Genomic DNA, 14794 nt, shown 5'->3' on the forward strand with positions numbered 1-14794 from the left:
TGGCATTCAGCTTGCTGAACTAGATGCTGCTGCAACGTGTGTAAGTTTTTACCACAATATCCTTTAATGCGCCATTTCACTGATTATCCCCATTCATGTTACTTGTGGTGTTACTGCAATGACTCACCTTACAGGCCAGAGCAAACTGTCATTAATTCAAGCTCCAAGAAGCCACTAGTTTGAATAGCAGAAAAAACATCGTTAGTTTGAAGTCGCAGGAATAGCACAAAAAAAAAAAAACATAGATTCGTGCGGATTTCTGAACCCAGACAAGCCAACTTGAGTCATGCCTTTACAGAGCAAGCAGAAGGGTACATAACATCACTTATCCAGATCTGCTGCGCACTGCTGTTCCTTCCACTTTGGTTCATATTCACTTCCGCAAAGTTGCACGCAACCTCAATCAAAACCACGACTTACTACTAGATCATAAAGGCCATGTCACAGGCACCCCTTCCCAGCGCCGTATTTGGAAGCTAGTGGCGGCGCTACTCATCGGCCTGATTATAGATTCCTCAATTTCTGCAATACTTGGTACTTCAGCTTACCTTCGTACTTTTGGACAAGCGGTGGATGTCCCACAAAAGGCGATTCTTTCTAAAGTTCCTTATCATCATCATTCTACGCGTTTTCATAGGAGCTGTAGCTGTTGCTGCTATGGTTGTCGTACGTCCGCTTCTGTGCGTTCAAAATTAAAATTTCCATTGTCCAGTCATGATGTAGATGTCGCGGGCCGATGAGTAACGCCCCTGGCGGATTCCGCAGAAAACCTTTCTAATTAAGCGGGTTGTGAGGTGAAGGCACCTTGAATTATGAGGTCATATTTCGATGTGCAAATACAGCACCCCAGAAAACCTTCAAATTAACTGGGTTTTTCGAGTTTAGCGAGAAGGATTTAGCGGGATTCTGCTGCATTAGAAATTTGTGTGCGTGTGTTTCGAAATTAAATTATCGCTCATAATGTGGGTACCTACACATGCGAAGTGCTTTTTTTTTTATCTATCTTCTGCACAAGTCTGACTACAAGTAGGTATGCACAAAAAGAACATTGCTAGCCACAGTGATGCCAAGCTGAACACCTGTCTTCAATAAGGTGTCATGTCAAAGCTCTATTGTGCACGAGGACTGGTCCTCAGACATATTCTTTCAGCCCTCCCACGCTCCCCTATGGCAGCGTTCACACGGGGCAATTTTCTCCAGCAATTTCGAGACCATGTTCGCATGTAGCAACTCGGTAGCTCCACCCACAAGCAACCTTACGGCGACCGGACAGTGTGGGTTCGATGCAAATTGGGTGAGACCTTGTACTTTCCGATTAACTACTCAAGTTCCCAATTGGGCATGCAAAGCATGGAAAACAATAGGTAAGTTTTGTTCCCAGAAGCGGTACTTTTGAAGAAAATAGATTGCTGTCCTTACGGTATACCAAGAGACGCACAGATGATACCCTCCTCCCCGCAAATTAGGAACTAAAACAGGTGTCAACGGAAATTATGCCGTCTGTTATTCACAAGTAAGCACTAACCAGCACTGCTAGCGTATGCAAAAAAAATGCTTACATTGGCATTGTGCCAACCAAAACACGATCACTTTACCAAACTGTCAGCACCAAATGGTAGTGCTATGCAAATGCTGCAACGTACTCTTCCCAGTACTTTGTACTGCACTTCAAGTACCACCAATGCCAAGTACCTCGTACTTTCCTTTAAGTACAATTTTGGGGTACTTTGCCCATCACTGCATGCGGTGATTCCAAGTGGTGTCGACGGCTGTGAAGCTTCAGTTTGAAAGGTTCGACAAAAGCCGCGGGACACGAGGCACACTTGTGCGGCTTTTCACCCGTATGTCTGTGCATGTGCCGTTTGAGGATGCTCAGCTGGCTGAATGCAGCAGAGCAGACCTCGCACTTGTGAGGCTTGACGCCGTCGTGTCCGCGCATGTGACGTTCAAGGCTCTGGGCCTCAGAAAACGCCGCGGCACAGAGCGCGCACTTGTACGGCTTTTCCCCCGTATGCGTGCGCATGTGACGCTTGAGGTTGAAAGGCTCCGTAAAAGCTGCGGGGCAAAGTTCGCACCCGTACGGCCTTTCTCCCGTATGGATACGGGTGTGGCGTTTCAGTTTGGCGGGCTCGATGAACCGGGAGGGACACAGATCGCACGCGTAGGGCCTCTCGAGCGCGTGCGTACGCATGTGACGTCTGAGCATGTTGGGCACGACGAACGCGGCGGGGCAAAGATGGCACTCGTGCGGAGTTCCGACGGCGTGAATCCTCATGTGACGTCTGAGGGTGTCGTACCGGCCAAACGCAGCAGGACACACTTTGCACTCGAATGGTTTATCGCACGAACGCTTAGGCTGTTCCACTCGCGGATGAGGTTGCTGAGATGGTGGCACAGGCTCTTCACTGCATCCTCGTTCGGGGCGGTTCTCTTCCTGCAGAGAGGCGGTGTCACCGGGGCCTGGCGTGGCCCGCGTTTTCGGGTCATTTGGAACAAGGAGCTCACGCTGGTCAAAAGCCTCGGAGCTGCGGGAGCTTAGTGGCATGCAGCAGTCACCCCCGTTTATAGGGTGTGAGCTGGAATCGTCCGGTTGTTCCTTAATTTGAGGGACGTTGTTAGGTACATCTGGAAGAAAATAAGCACACACAAGTATGGTGTATGTCAGGAAAGTTAAATGAAGTCTCAACAGCTCTAGTACAGAGGTACAGCTTGGGACAAAAGTTTGGGACGAAAGACAAAAGTGCAAGGAAGAGATCGAATAAGAAATGGGTGACTGATTCTATCCATTAGTATGTGTGTCCGCTCCTGTTTGCTGCTAAGGTGTCGCTCCAATGGAGAAATGCGACACCCCGGTGTTCCACAAACTTTTGTCCAAAGCCATACAACCACCTCACCATTGTCAGTACGGCCAATATAGAGTGCAGAGTCACTTTTCTTATGTATTACCAGTGGGGTTTCTCCCTCGTGACTACCTCAGAATGTGATATATTTTCCTGAGATCACCACGAACCCGACCCCTCTGGATATAGCAGTTCGGTTGGACAGCTCTCACAGGTGGTGCCACTTGGCTGTCCAGCAATTAACATGTTCTGCTTCTCTCTCCCTTTTCATTCTTTTTTTTTTTTTCAGCAAGCAAAATCACTTTGAAGTCTGTTTTGCAGAGATCACAAAAATTACAGCCATGCGTGGCTCCCACTGAAACAAAAATTCGAGGGTCTTTCAAGAACATTTTGTGGCTCAGCTGCCATTTTGTCTGGGATGTAAAAAAAAAAAGTTCGCGTATTTCACAACAATATTTATAAGTTAAAGGTATCGCATGAGAGAATACGCAGAAACTGCACAATAGCGATGCATTCACAAATGTGACTGAGGACTACAGAACGTTAAAGATCACAGAACAGAAAGGAATACTGATCAATAGAATGGAGGGTGCCATTAATTTGTTGCTGCTGATTAATATTATAAAGAGTGCTTGCTCCTCTGCTTCCAAAACCATAGTTCTGACTCCAGATAAGCAGGATCTAAACTAACAGCTCCAGGAGAACAAGAAAAAGATGCAAAACCAAGGGTGTTCCAGACCTTGAAACTGCATTTTCAAATCCCAGGGTATTCAAGAGTTTCGAGGACCAGTGGGAACCATGCCACGGAGATCTCGGCTCATCCTCATCTTTCCAGAAGCCAATCCCATCCTTTGATGGTTATAGAAATTCATATTCAAAGCCTCAGGTGCATTAATTAAAGGTACATATCAGAGTCAAGCCCTCAGGCTCAGGCCCCAAACTGCACATTTCTTTTTCGGTTGCCATTTTTGTAAGACATCTTCCTATTTCACTCGTACCCCCTCCTCACTGCAAAAGAGCATGTTCCCATGATCTCGTATCGTGATAAGGAACGCTGTTCATGAGTTTAAACCTTGAGTGTTGTTGCCATTGTACATACCAGACTGACAACTGACATACTGGGTCACAAGTCCCTCACCTGGAAGTTTGCTCAAGACCGGTTCTTCGGCTTTTACATGGCGTTCTTGCGAAGTGGAAGAGGCGCTATCTTCGGGTACCCGAGGGGTGCAGTCAATGACCGCAGTCATTACTGCCCCAACGATAGAGCTAGAAAAAGAAAAATTTTAATGTTACTCCCGGAGTCAGCACGGTGGTGTTTTATCGCACCTCTTTCTACAAGCACTCCTTGTCGCCCATTCCAATGTTACTAGTGTCCTTGCAGCTGCGCCGATAGCGCAACAACCTCTACACAACTGTGTTCCTCACCTTAATTAGCTATATAATCACCGTTTGACGAACTACCGTGCTATGATTACGTCATACGGAGGCTGGTAAATAGATGAGGATGAGGTAAGGAGTTCACAAGACAAAGCGTCGTCTCTGTACACCTATCAGCCTATCCTATCCCAAGCCAACCGCAGCCGCACCCACGACCGTGTGTGCGCGTGTGCGCGACCGTGCTTTCGACCACGACCTACTACTATACTAGTATAGAGTAGGAGCCCTATCCTCGTCAAAAGTAATCGACCTCGATTACTTTACGTCACAAGCTGTAGGGCGGGGCTGCCACGGAATACTCCGCCCTTAAATCCCGCCCGTTTCAATTGAAATTTATACCTAGCTTTCCTTCGCAGCCTCTCGGCCCTAATCTCGGACCGCGACCCTACGTCATTTTGACGTAACAATGACGTATAAGATTAGTTTCAAAGCTGAAAAGTAATCTAGGGAAAGAGGGTCGATTACTTTGAGCGGCGATGGGTTTCGTGATGGGTCCGCATGTGCATTTCCGTTTATTGTGTTGTATAAAGTCTGTATGTGCTCGTCACAACAAAAAATTCATGTCTTTCTTCGTTTGTGTTTAATGATGAGAAAAAAGCACCGCGTAACACCGTTTCTCTGCGCCGATCGCGGCATCGTATGCGTGAAAGCGGCGGGCTTTTCGAAGCGTCGTCCGAGCCGTACGTCGTACAATCAATGTTATTGCAACGTAGCGGTGTGCATACAAAAAACTCTTCGATCAAAGTTCACTGTGTCTTGAGTAAAATTATCAATGCTCATTTGCGGTATCATTACCACCCCCACAGCTCACGAGCAAAAGAAGCATATTGAAATGCGAATTATCATTTCGCATATCGAGCACACGAACACACAGAAAAATATAAAGAAAAGCTCATAAAAAAAACTCAAGATTTAAAGGACGAACCGATTTCTCATAAACGCGTTTACGGCTCGCGCCACACTGTCCGTTCGACCCTTTGCAATGATCCTTCGCGCTTTTATCGTTTTGTCAATTTTGTTGCCTGCCATCAGCGCCATCTCACGGGTACATACCGAATTATAAATGCCAAGTACAATCACGGTGTCACACAAACATTGCCGTCTTGCACACCTGTACGTCAAGAAAAATGACAAACAGCAAAAAAGGAAATTACGAGCGTGCTTTTCCACGCATTTTCTACGAAATTCAGTTTTACGCCGGTAGAGTTTTCTGTTTCCGACACCTAAGAACCGAAGCAACAAGGCAGGGCAGGCAGATCACAGGTGTGGTCTTCGGATTCTCAGGAGGAAACACCGATAAGGCGGGTCGCTTTCCAAGATAACATGTGGGGCGATTGGTTGATAGAAGGTGTCAACCACTTTTAATATTCACGCCTTTTTCGATTGTGCACCAATGACAGAAGAAATTTCAAGTAATCGAGGTACTTACTTTGACCAGGATAGGGCCCTAGGTCGTGCTTTCGACGGCCGTAGCCACAGAGACGAGCCATCAGCCGCACGGGCAGCCACTGATAGCTACGAGTCCGTCTTGTCGTCACGGCTTGTCAGTTTCTTCCATGTCTCCGTCTCTTTTCTGTCTTCTTCTTCGTTCTCGTTTCACTGAGTTGTGTAAATTCGTCTCTTCGTTTGTTTCGTCCTGCTAGAATGCGACAAACTGACAACACCTGAGGCACCAGAGACAGATGAATAAGGTACAGCCGACGGCGTAAGCAAACTGATTTGGAGCAATCAAACCGAAACCGAAACAACGTTACGTATGGCGGGAAGGCGAGCGTCAAATGGGAACAGCAAAATGGTGAAAAAGGACAAGGAAACTGAGCATGCTTACTCAAAATGTCTGCAATTTCAAATGTTTTGTGAAACAATTTCCACTTGCAAACCATTTATGCATACAAGAGGTTCAAAGCAACGTTCAAGTAGAAATTGTTCACCTGGGTGTCCTCCGAGAAGTGCTTGGATATTAGCACTGTAGATATATGGGATAGTTGGTAACGTGACGGTGTAGACTAGTGTAGACCATGGTGTAGACATATCGTAGATCGTAGCAACTTAAACAGGGACCACGACACAACACAGAAGAAGCTTGGTTGCCGCTGAGGAAGTTCCAGTGGTAAAAACATCATTATGACGTTCGTTCGGAGGGCGAATCCGGGGGCAGCGCGCAGTGTGATTGTTTCCGAGTTCGTCTGAATCACTACAACATGACGTGAATACGTTTTGGTAGATCGCGTATTTGTGGGGTATCTAACGTGATCATGTCCCGGGGAGCACGGTGTTACGTTCCTGGCTGTAGGAAAACGTCCATCGCTAACCCCGAAGTGACATTTCACCAACCGAGGGACGACGACACCAAGCGAAAGTGGAGGGCTGAAATCGCCAGCAGACAGCCCCACCTGCAAAAGGAACTGCATGTTTCGCGCGTATGTTCATCGCATTTCGCGGACGACGCTTATTTAGATACGGACATTCTGCAAATTCAACTTGGGATGCCCCCGAAAAGAAAGCGGCTAAAACCTGACGCCATACCCACAATATTTCCGGAACAAGGGGAACAACACGACGTGCCGTCTGCTGTGGTAGGTGACAACTTTCATGATCACTTCGAATTCAACAAAAAATGGGGAGAGGATATAATCGGGTGAGGTGTTCCAGATATGGAGGTTACAACGGATGAGTTTTATAGCAATGAAAATATATGCATTCAAAAGAATGCATTAGTGTACTGGGTATTACAGGTTCAGCCAAGCAGCTCCACGGATTCTACTGCGACTGGTGCGTATACTACGAATCTTTCCTCGTATTCCTTGATACGTAATTACATTGATAACTATACATCCGTCATAAATCGTGATTTGCACGAACTGTGTGATATAGCTGTGAGTTGTTGCATGGTTGGGATATGTCTCCTACATTTTAGAGCCACAAACAACGAAACCAACAAGTGGTGTGCGTCCCATCTCACAACTACCGAATTCAGAAGACGGTATGTACAGAAGATATTATAGCCACTCCTCGAGCAATTAAATTGAGTGTATGTATAGTAGCCTATGGTTAGAAGATTTAGGTTATGATTAGTACATACACTCCGATTATTTTACTGTACTGTACTTTACTGATAATTATTTTTGTATTCTTTTATCTTCTCAGTACTGGTACTAGATGGACTACCCCTTGAACCCTTGGTACCATTTCAGCGAGTGAGCCAATTTGGGTTCCTATACACCCTGGTGCCACATACTCCCGAATTCAGGGTTCCAAAATTGCAGGACAAGAGGACGCAGACAGCTGTTCCCACCTTCACACTTGGTACTGTTGTCGTTCTGTACTGTACTTTTCGTTACGGACCACTTGGGCGAGAAAGCTTTGCAAACACACCCACTGGTTTGCAGGCACTCAAACTTGCGCCTTCAGGACGAGTAAGGCAAGCCAGACAAGCGTGAGCCTGAAACCCTCAAGTACGCTCTCCCTCACATCGGGCGTGCCAGCGATGGAGTGGTCGGAAGACAACAAGAATGGGATCGTGGAATCGTTTCCAGCAAAGGTTCCTCCTCTGCAGTACGTGGAGACACCAAAATACGAGCCCTCATTGAGTGACGCGTTCGAGACGTCCATTTCACACGTCTGGTCCGACGCTCCGGAGCCCGAGGAAATTGATACCGCAGACGGATCCATGTGGTATGTGGTAATGTTTGTTGCAGACACGTAACTATATATGGCACCGGGCTTTATGCCCGAAAAAATCGTGCAAAATATGCGTCCAAATATGCGGCATGAAATGTCTAGATATGCAGAAATATTGTGATGCTGTGAATGTTGTTCTGGATGCTATAGCATAGCTTGGGAAGTTTAGAAATATGTAAACATTAAGGCTGTGCGAATAGTGATTTTTGGGTTCGAATCGAATACGAATCGAATAGTAAAATCTTCGAATAGTAGCGAATCGAATAATGTCGAATACCACACAAAAATGTGTGCTTATTGCTGAATAGTAAGCAAAAGCTTGCATTGGAACCTGGTGCTCAGTTGTAGTTTGTGAGACTGACTGCGAACTATATACACATATTTCATTGATGAATACGTTTGTGCTAGAATTGTTCTGAAAATTGTAATTCCAGACATAAAGTAGCTGGCTGTGTGACTAAATCCCTCTTTCTATGGCGTCATAGCTGGTCCAGCCAAAGCTCAAAATAAACATTTGCTAAAATATTTCTCAAAAGTGGCAATTTTCAGTGATCCCCCAAATCGCACTTTTAAACCATGCCTGCAACCCCGCGGCACTGGCAGAAGTGTAAACTAGGCTCCGCCTGAGGCTCGGAGACAAGAGGCGAAGCCAACTTGCAGGATATCGTCAAGTCCGCACGTACAAAACTGTAAAGTAAGCTTCACCTAACACTCAGAAGCATGATGTGAAGCCACCTTGCAGAATATATTTGAGGCGCAGAATTGTGAAGTAGGCTTCACCAAACGCTCAGCGGCATGAGTTGAAGCCAGCTTGCGGAATTTCGAATATATTCGAGTATTCGATGAAGCGTTATTCGGTTCGAATACGAATAGCGCGGTACCGTTATTCGGTACGAATATCGAATATTTCGAATATTCGCACACCCCTATTAAACATAGTTTGAAAAAGCGTGTTTTAGAAATGGAAATGCACACCCTCTACTCGAAGTTGGAACCTACGTTCACCCGTGAAACTCTTATGTGTTCCTCCTTGGCCATCGCAGTATGCCATCAACATTTTTACCAGGGTTGCGGAGTTGCCTCACCGGGGTTGGAATGATTCCGGAATCATTCCAGATTTATCAGAGCCCGGAATGGAATTGGAATGGAGTGGCGGAAACTGTCCGGAGAATGGAATGGGAATGCAATTAGGCATTTTTTTGCCGGCGGAATGGAATTGGAATGTAATGTTCTGGGTGCCACACGGTCAAGGGCGATGGTTTGGTTTGGTTTGAAGAAAAAATTAAATGGAGATTTTGGCTTCACTAGTGTGAGGCCCGCAACCCCGCATCACTTGCACAAGTAACTTTAGTGGAAAACTCCTGTAATGATGATATCAATGAAAAGGAGGAGGAGGAGGAGGGCGAAATAACCTTGTCTTTGTGCTTTTTCCACGCTGGGTAATGTCAATCTCCTCTGTACCACTGCTGGGCTAGCTAGTACAGTTACCGGTCCTAATTCTTTTATTGGTGGAATTAAAGGAATGGGAAGGAAGCCATTCCAGGAGTGGGAATCGACCACACCTTTTCATTCCGAGGAATTGAAAGGAATGGAATTATCACAAATCTTCATTCCTCGTAATGGAATGAGTGATCCCATTCCGCAACCCTGACTTTTACGCGGGACGATAAAAGGCCCCCTTCAGGACGTATCCTAAAAATATGCATTTCACACAAACTTCCGGTAGCTACACGTAACTATTGGCAATATTACTGCTAATGTAATGGTTACTAAATCTGTTTTATGTGTCACTGCACATAGAAAGTGCACACGTAACTAATGAAAGTGAATGCATTTCTCTCCCGCACACAGCCCACCCAACCAGATCAAGGTGAAGCGCGAGTTAACTGAGAGCTCTGACACTGAAGGGTAAGCTTGGAATTCCTAAATCTAAGTGGAAAGTCTTATCTCGCTAACGTTTTTTCCAGTTACGAGTAGGAGACGCTACACTAAGCTCGGTGTACCAGATGATCTCACATGCATCAAATGTAAGTGTAGTATCTCTACGACACACTGGCGTATACGCATACTGGTCTGCTTTTCAGATCAAATCTAGAACAATGTACAACGTGATGTACAACGTACAATGTATCTACAATGCAAATCTAGAACAGAATCCTGTGGCAGAGTCTTGTCTCTGAGAACTTTTTTTCTCTCGTGTCCTCGCATCAACAGTGAAGCTGACACTGAGATTCGCGCGAGAGACCCAAAGCAACAACAGCTTGCAGCTGCAGAAAAGAGGGTACGAAGTTCCAGCCAACAGCAGGTGGAAGATGGATCACTACGAAATGTCCCGCTGCCTCGTGCCACCAGAGCTCACTTTAAAAGTGGGACACCTCCACAAACCAAGGGTTGTAGTGCATCTGCAGTGTTTCTGTTATCAGGAACGTGTGTACACAGCGTCTCCTCCCAAAACTGTGCCGATGTTATTCAGATTAATTCGTATTACAGAGGTGTGTGTGCTACCTCTGTGGAGCAAGAGGTGTCTGAAAGCAACACCGAGTGTAATTTTCCAGCAGTGTTTTCTTTTTTTTTTGTCCTGCTTATGCTTTTGAAGAAAACGTTTTTCTGGAGCATCTTCATTTCTATACTGTTGACATCAACACCATAACAGTATTTTACCTCCCTTGAGGAGGACAAAGTGTCTTAATGAATGTGTACCATCGTCCATGGAACCACGATGCTGGGGTGGGCAGCCAGTTTTCGAAGCTGCAGCCTTTGTATCGAAATGAATGCCGGTCATAAATGATACTATGAGGCTGGTCTTTAATTGATCGTGCAAATAAATGTTGATTTTATCAATGAACGTAGCATAATGAGGACACTCATCTTCGCTTCCCGGGGGAAGTCGAGGAAAAGCTTCTGTCCCTCGACAAGGTGGTTTTTGCAGCTTAAGAATAAAGCACTCATGGGAAGCAACGTAATCGTGCTCGACTGGAAAAGGTAACAGAACGGAAACATCCGCAGTTCTGCACACGCCACGCTATAGATGACATGACCCTCCACGGTAAATGAATGCTGCTCGGCCGTGCGTTTCAATACAGTAAATGAGTCTTGTATACAGTGAAACCTCCCATCAGGGGTACCCCTCCCAGACGGACACTCCCCTACTGCAGACAGCTGGCGCCCCCCACACTGCGAGCTTTAACGCTCTTGCTTCAATACTTCTCGTGTACGGACACCTGCCTTTGGCAAACAAGAACCCTGGTCCTGTGAGCGTCCGCTGTATAGTGCTTTTAATTGCAGTCATTGGGGAGTGCAAATGAACCATCAATTACGCGAAGTTACGCCTGTATCTACTGCATCCAACCGAATGATAAAATTCTTGAGTTACGCATGCCGCTATGGTTCCAGTAGGTACCGTATCCTCATGTTGACATAACCAGCGATCTACCAATGGCCAGAAACAGTGAGTCACAACACCATGATGCCTGCCCATGGGCAAACACTATTTGCAGGTGCTACACAGATGCTCAGGAGGGCTGTTATACTGAATTTATTTTTAAGTTCATGCAGACTTTTAATTTTCATTGGGAAAATTTGAATATTTCCAGCAGATGCAAATTTTACATCAATCTTCAACCAACGATGTAGTGTAACTGCTATAAATAATCAGGAATAAATTTGTAACTTTTAGCGCTGCATATGTAGAGATCTTCGTTTCCGGGTTAAACACGATTTTTCACAATAGTCCCCCCCCCCCGAACAAATTTTCAAGAATTCAGTTAAAACCCGATATCCTTGCGGTCCTTCAAGTGTGAAGAGATGTCAACTAGTAAGTGACAAACGTGGTTCATAATATCAGCAAAGAGACCTGTTTATGACAACCTATTTGTGCTGCTTTTATAATCCCCTCCTGCAGGAGAAAAAAGGCGAGCGTTTTTGTGGAGCTGGGGCAAGTGTTTGAATACTGCGGTCATTCACCGCCTCAGTTCCGAGCAGAAATATAAAGATTCTTGTTCCTTGTCACAGCAGTGGCTTGTTTCATATGCCTTGCATTTCACCCAAAAATTGCCCGGTGACATATCAAACACAGATCATAGGGCCCGATTTCTCCCCGAATTCGCGTGTGTAAATAGCACCAGATTTTTCCCTCCCGCAATTGAAAAATCATGAAACCCGAAAACGAAGAACCCTATGCGTACGTAAACGTAAATTTGTAAAAAACATGTACAAATAAAACAAGGTACCACAAGGAACAAAAACCAGCGTACACGTTTGTACGTAAGGTTGGCCCAGCGGAAACTTTGCCGTTGTCGTGGAGCAAATCTCGCTAAAACTTCCACGCATGTCCAGAGCCCTTGTGCCCGCTAGCACCCTCCGTGTTTGACAGTACAATGTCTTGTCAAACATGGCCCAAATGACACTGGACGATCAACTTGCTGCTCTTAGACGCCAAGTACCTCAGACGAACATACATCCTGAGCTGGCACGGAAACTGCGACCAAGGGACAAAGAAGAATGTAACCCGTACCCCCACCAGACTGCAAGTCTTGCGCGGGGCGTTTCGGGCTGCCGTCCTTTAGAGCGTGCGTGTACATGTGATACGTGTACTGCTGCAAGCCCCTGAACTTGGCGTGACAAAATTCGCACTCTCGTAGACCGCTCTTACAGTGCTTCCGCTGCGTGTGACGCCTGAAGTTGCATTTGCTCGAGAAATGAGTCGAGCAGAGCTCGCACTTGTACGGCTTTTCACCCGTATGGGTGCGGATGTGGCGCCTGAGGACGCCGCTGAGCGAGAAACTGGCGTCGCACAGAGAGCACTTGTACGGCCGTTCCCCACTGTGCGTACGCTCGTGCATCTTCAGTTCCTGGGGCCTCGTGAACGAGGCGGGACACAGCTCACACTCGAACGGCTTTTCCCCCGTGTGTGCCCGCGTGTGGCGTTTGAGGGTGCTGCAGTCCGCAAACGTGGCCCCGCAGCGTTCGCACTTGTGTGGTTTTCCGCCGGTGTGCGTGAGCATGTGGCGTTGCAGCGCGCTCGCGTAGATGAACGTGGCCGGGCAGAGCGTGCACTGGTGGGGCTTTTCGGCCGCGTGTGTGTACATGTGACGCTTCAGGCTGCTCGCGTAGCGGAATGTTGCCGGGCAGTGTTCACACTTGTGCCGTCTGGCCTCCGCATGCGTCTGTACGTGACGTTTGAGGTCGCCACGCTCGGTAAACGAGGCGTCGCACAGTTCACATTCGTGCAGTTTCTCCCCGCTCGGACACACGTGGCACTTCAGGAGGACCTTGGAGAATGTCGTAGAGCACATTTTACATGTGTGCAGGCAGTCTCCCCCGTAACGCTTCATGTGTCTCTTCACACTGAACCTATTAGTAAATGGTGCGTCGCATATCCCGCAAAGGAACACTTTCCCCGTGTGCGTGTTCAAATGTGCTCTCAAGTGAGAGTTCTGCAGGAACGTAGCAGAACAGACACGGCACTTAAATGGCCTTTCTCGTACGAGGTCCGAGAGCTTCGCCACTCCAAGGTCGGAACTCTGAGGCGATGGTACCGACCCGCTGCTGCCCATTTCCTCATACGATGTAGTGTCATTGGGCTCAGATTTCACTTCCAACAGCCGAATACCCGCACTGCTGCCATCCTTTTGAGTCGGAGAGAGCAAAGCACACATTTTTTGCATAGGGTAGCTGTGGCTGCTTCAAGAACGATGAGTTTTCTGGTCCCTGTTCGATTTGATTCTCACCATTGGTCACTTCAAGGGAAGTGAAGGAGGCAAAAATATGCGAAAACGTGCTAGATTGCCTCCAACACCACAAAAACTGCCCTATTTTGAAGATATCTGATGGTTTAATGCGTACAAAGCAGTACAAAGAGCTACATACAAAAAACAAACCAGACGGCTGCGGCTATGGCTGCGGCAGCGCGTCGCCGCCACCGCAGTTATGCGAACCGCCGCCGCCGGATACCGAAATCCGACCCGTGCGAGCACTCTGCCATGTCATGCGTAGGGTCAGGACCAGGGTGTCGGAGCGAACCGAAAACCGGAACCGAAAACCGAAAAAAAACGCTATTTTGGTGCGAACCGGAACGGAATCGAAACCGTATACGTCTTTTTCGCTCAGGAGGGAAACCGAAAAATATATTTAACGGTTTTCGGTCCAAGAAAAACTTCGGCGCTTTGGACTACGGATAGACGAATGAAACAGACGTCGTGTGCTCTGAAGTCATGTCATGGATACTATACGAGGGTAACGGTTACGGTGGAATGTATGTCGGTATACTATGACCCTTAGGCTCCCTTTGTAATGGTTTATCATTCGCGCACGCACACAGACTTAGAGGTACATGTGGCTCTCTAGCAATGTGCCTAGTGTTCGTTTTAATTTGATCCCCGCAAACTCTCCTAAACTAAACAGCGACCCAAGGGGGCTGCATAACGGCTTCTTTATCGCTAATGTCGCGCAACGCGTCCCTTCCCAGGGAGCACATGGTGGGCTAGTAAACGTCTAAATGACGTCTAAAAAAAGAGATAAGGAATGTCTATAGAATGTCTACGCAATTAGACCAAATGTCTAGTATCCCTCCACTAGACGTCAAATAACACGTCTAACGTTACGCCACCTAGCCATCTAGCCCTAGACATCCGATGTCTATGTACCTAGCCGTGATTTAGACACTCTTTTGACCTGGATGTCTGGAACAGGGTCAGACACTTAACCATGTATTAGACATGAAGTCTACAGCTAGACCAATTTTATCCCTCCATTCAGGCAACAGGTCTAGGGTTATACATTTCCTGTACCCTACTTTAGCCACCTTTAGACCTACTTTAGACCATGACTAGTCCTGC

The 14794-nt window shown here is 46.8% G+C and overlaps 3 protein-coding genes across 8 annotated transcripts; 1 reads left to right on the top strand and 2 right to left on the bottom strand.

Annotated features, from left to right (window-relative positions):
• Positions 1-1481: 1481 nt before the first annotated feature.
• LOC135391820 (zinc finger protein 596-like) lies at positions 1482-5840 on the bottom strand. Of its 5 annotated transcripts, none has more exons than XM_064622298.1 (3): positions 5707-5840; positions 3940-4106; positions 1482-2625 (listed from the first exon to the last, which is right to left on the bottom strand). In XM_064622298.1, the coding sequence occupies exons 2-3, from the start codon at positions 4085-4087 to the stop codon at positions 1706-1708; spliced, it is 1068 nt and encodes a 355-aa protein (XP_064478368.1). In that variant the 5' UTR covers positions 4088-4106; positions 5707-5840; the 3' UTR covers positions 1482-1705. The 5 variants fall into 5 exon arrangements, with proteins under 5 accessions (XP_064478368.1, XP_064478369.1, XP_064478367.1 ...); XM_064622299.1 differs by lacking the exon at positions 5707-5840 and adding an exon at positions 4266-4481; XM_064622297.1 differs by lacking the exon at positions 5707-5840 and adding an exon at positions 4167-4481.
• A 336-nt stretch (positions 5841-6176) lies between these two features.
• Positions 6177-10803, top strand: LOC135391821 (uncharacterized). Of its 2 annotated transcripts, none has more exons than XM_064622303.1 (8): positions 6177-6853; positions 7013-7049; positions 7195-7260; positions 7425-7583; positions 7667-7952; positions 9810-9866; positions 9926-9985; positions 10043-10803. In XM_064622303.1, exons 1-7 carry the CDS (start codon positions 6533-6535, stop codon positions 9933-9935), a joined length of 936 nt encoding a protein of 311 aa, XP_064478373.1. In that variant the 5' UTR covers positions 6177-6532; the 3' UTR covers positions 9936-9985; positions 10043-10803. The 2 variants fall into 2 exon arrangements, with proteins under 2 accessions (XP_064478373.1, XP_064478372.1); XM_064622302.1 differs by having other exon boundaries at positions 6178-6853; positions 10173-10803.
• A 674-nt stretch (positions 10804-11477) lies between these two features.
• On the bottom strand, positions 11478-13841 carry LOC135391819 (zinc finger protein 782-like). The gene has a single exon (XM_064622296.1). It carries the CDS (start codon positions 13622-13624, stop codon positions 12386-12388), a length of 1239 nt encoding a protein of 412 aa, XP_064478366.1. The 5' UTR covers positions 13625-13841; the 3' UTR covers positions 11478-12385.
• Positions 13842-14794: the final 953 nt, after the last annotated feature.

The sequence above is a fragment of the Ornithodoros turicata genome, chromosome 4 (genome assembly GCF_037126465.1).
Source record: "Ornithodoros turicata isolate Travis chromosome 4, ASM3712646v1, whole genome shotgun sequence".
In the NCBI taxonomy this organism is placed as follows: Eukaryota; Metazoa; Arthropoda; class Arachnida; order Ixodida; family Argasidae; genus Ornithodoros; species Ornithodoros turicata.

Bases quoted from the DNA above. Each gene is read 5' to 3' on its own strand.
- LOC135391821 (XM_064622303.1), top strand. From the start codon at position 6,533: ATGTCCCGGGGAGCACGGTGTTACGTTCCTGGCTGTAGGAAAACGTCC. The intron at 7,584-7,666 runs GTACTGTTGTCG...ACTGGTTTGCAG, and splicing joins TGTTCCCACCTTCACACTTG to GCACTCAAACTTGCGCCTTC. The intron at 7,953-9,809 runs GTATGTGGTAAT...TCCCGCACACAG, and splicing joins ACCGCAGACGGATCCATGTG to CCCACCCAACCAGATCAAGG.
- LOC135391819 (XM_064622296.1), bottom strand. From the start codon at position 13,624: ATGCAAAAAATGTGTGCTTTGCTCTCTCCGACTCAAAAGGATGGCAGC.
- LOC135391820 (XM_064622298.1), bottom strand. From the start codon at position 4,087: ATGACTGCGGTCATTGACTGCACCCCTCGGGTACCCGAAGATAGCGCC. The intron at 2,626-3,939 runs GTATGTACAATG...ATTTTCTTCCAG, and splicing joins GTATGTCAGTTGTCAGTCTG to ATGTACCTAACAACGTCCCT.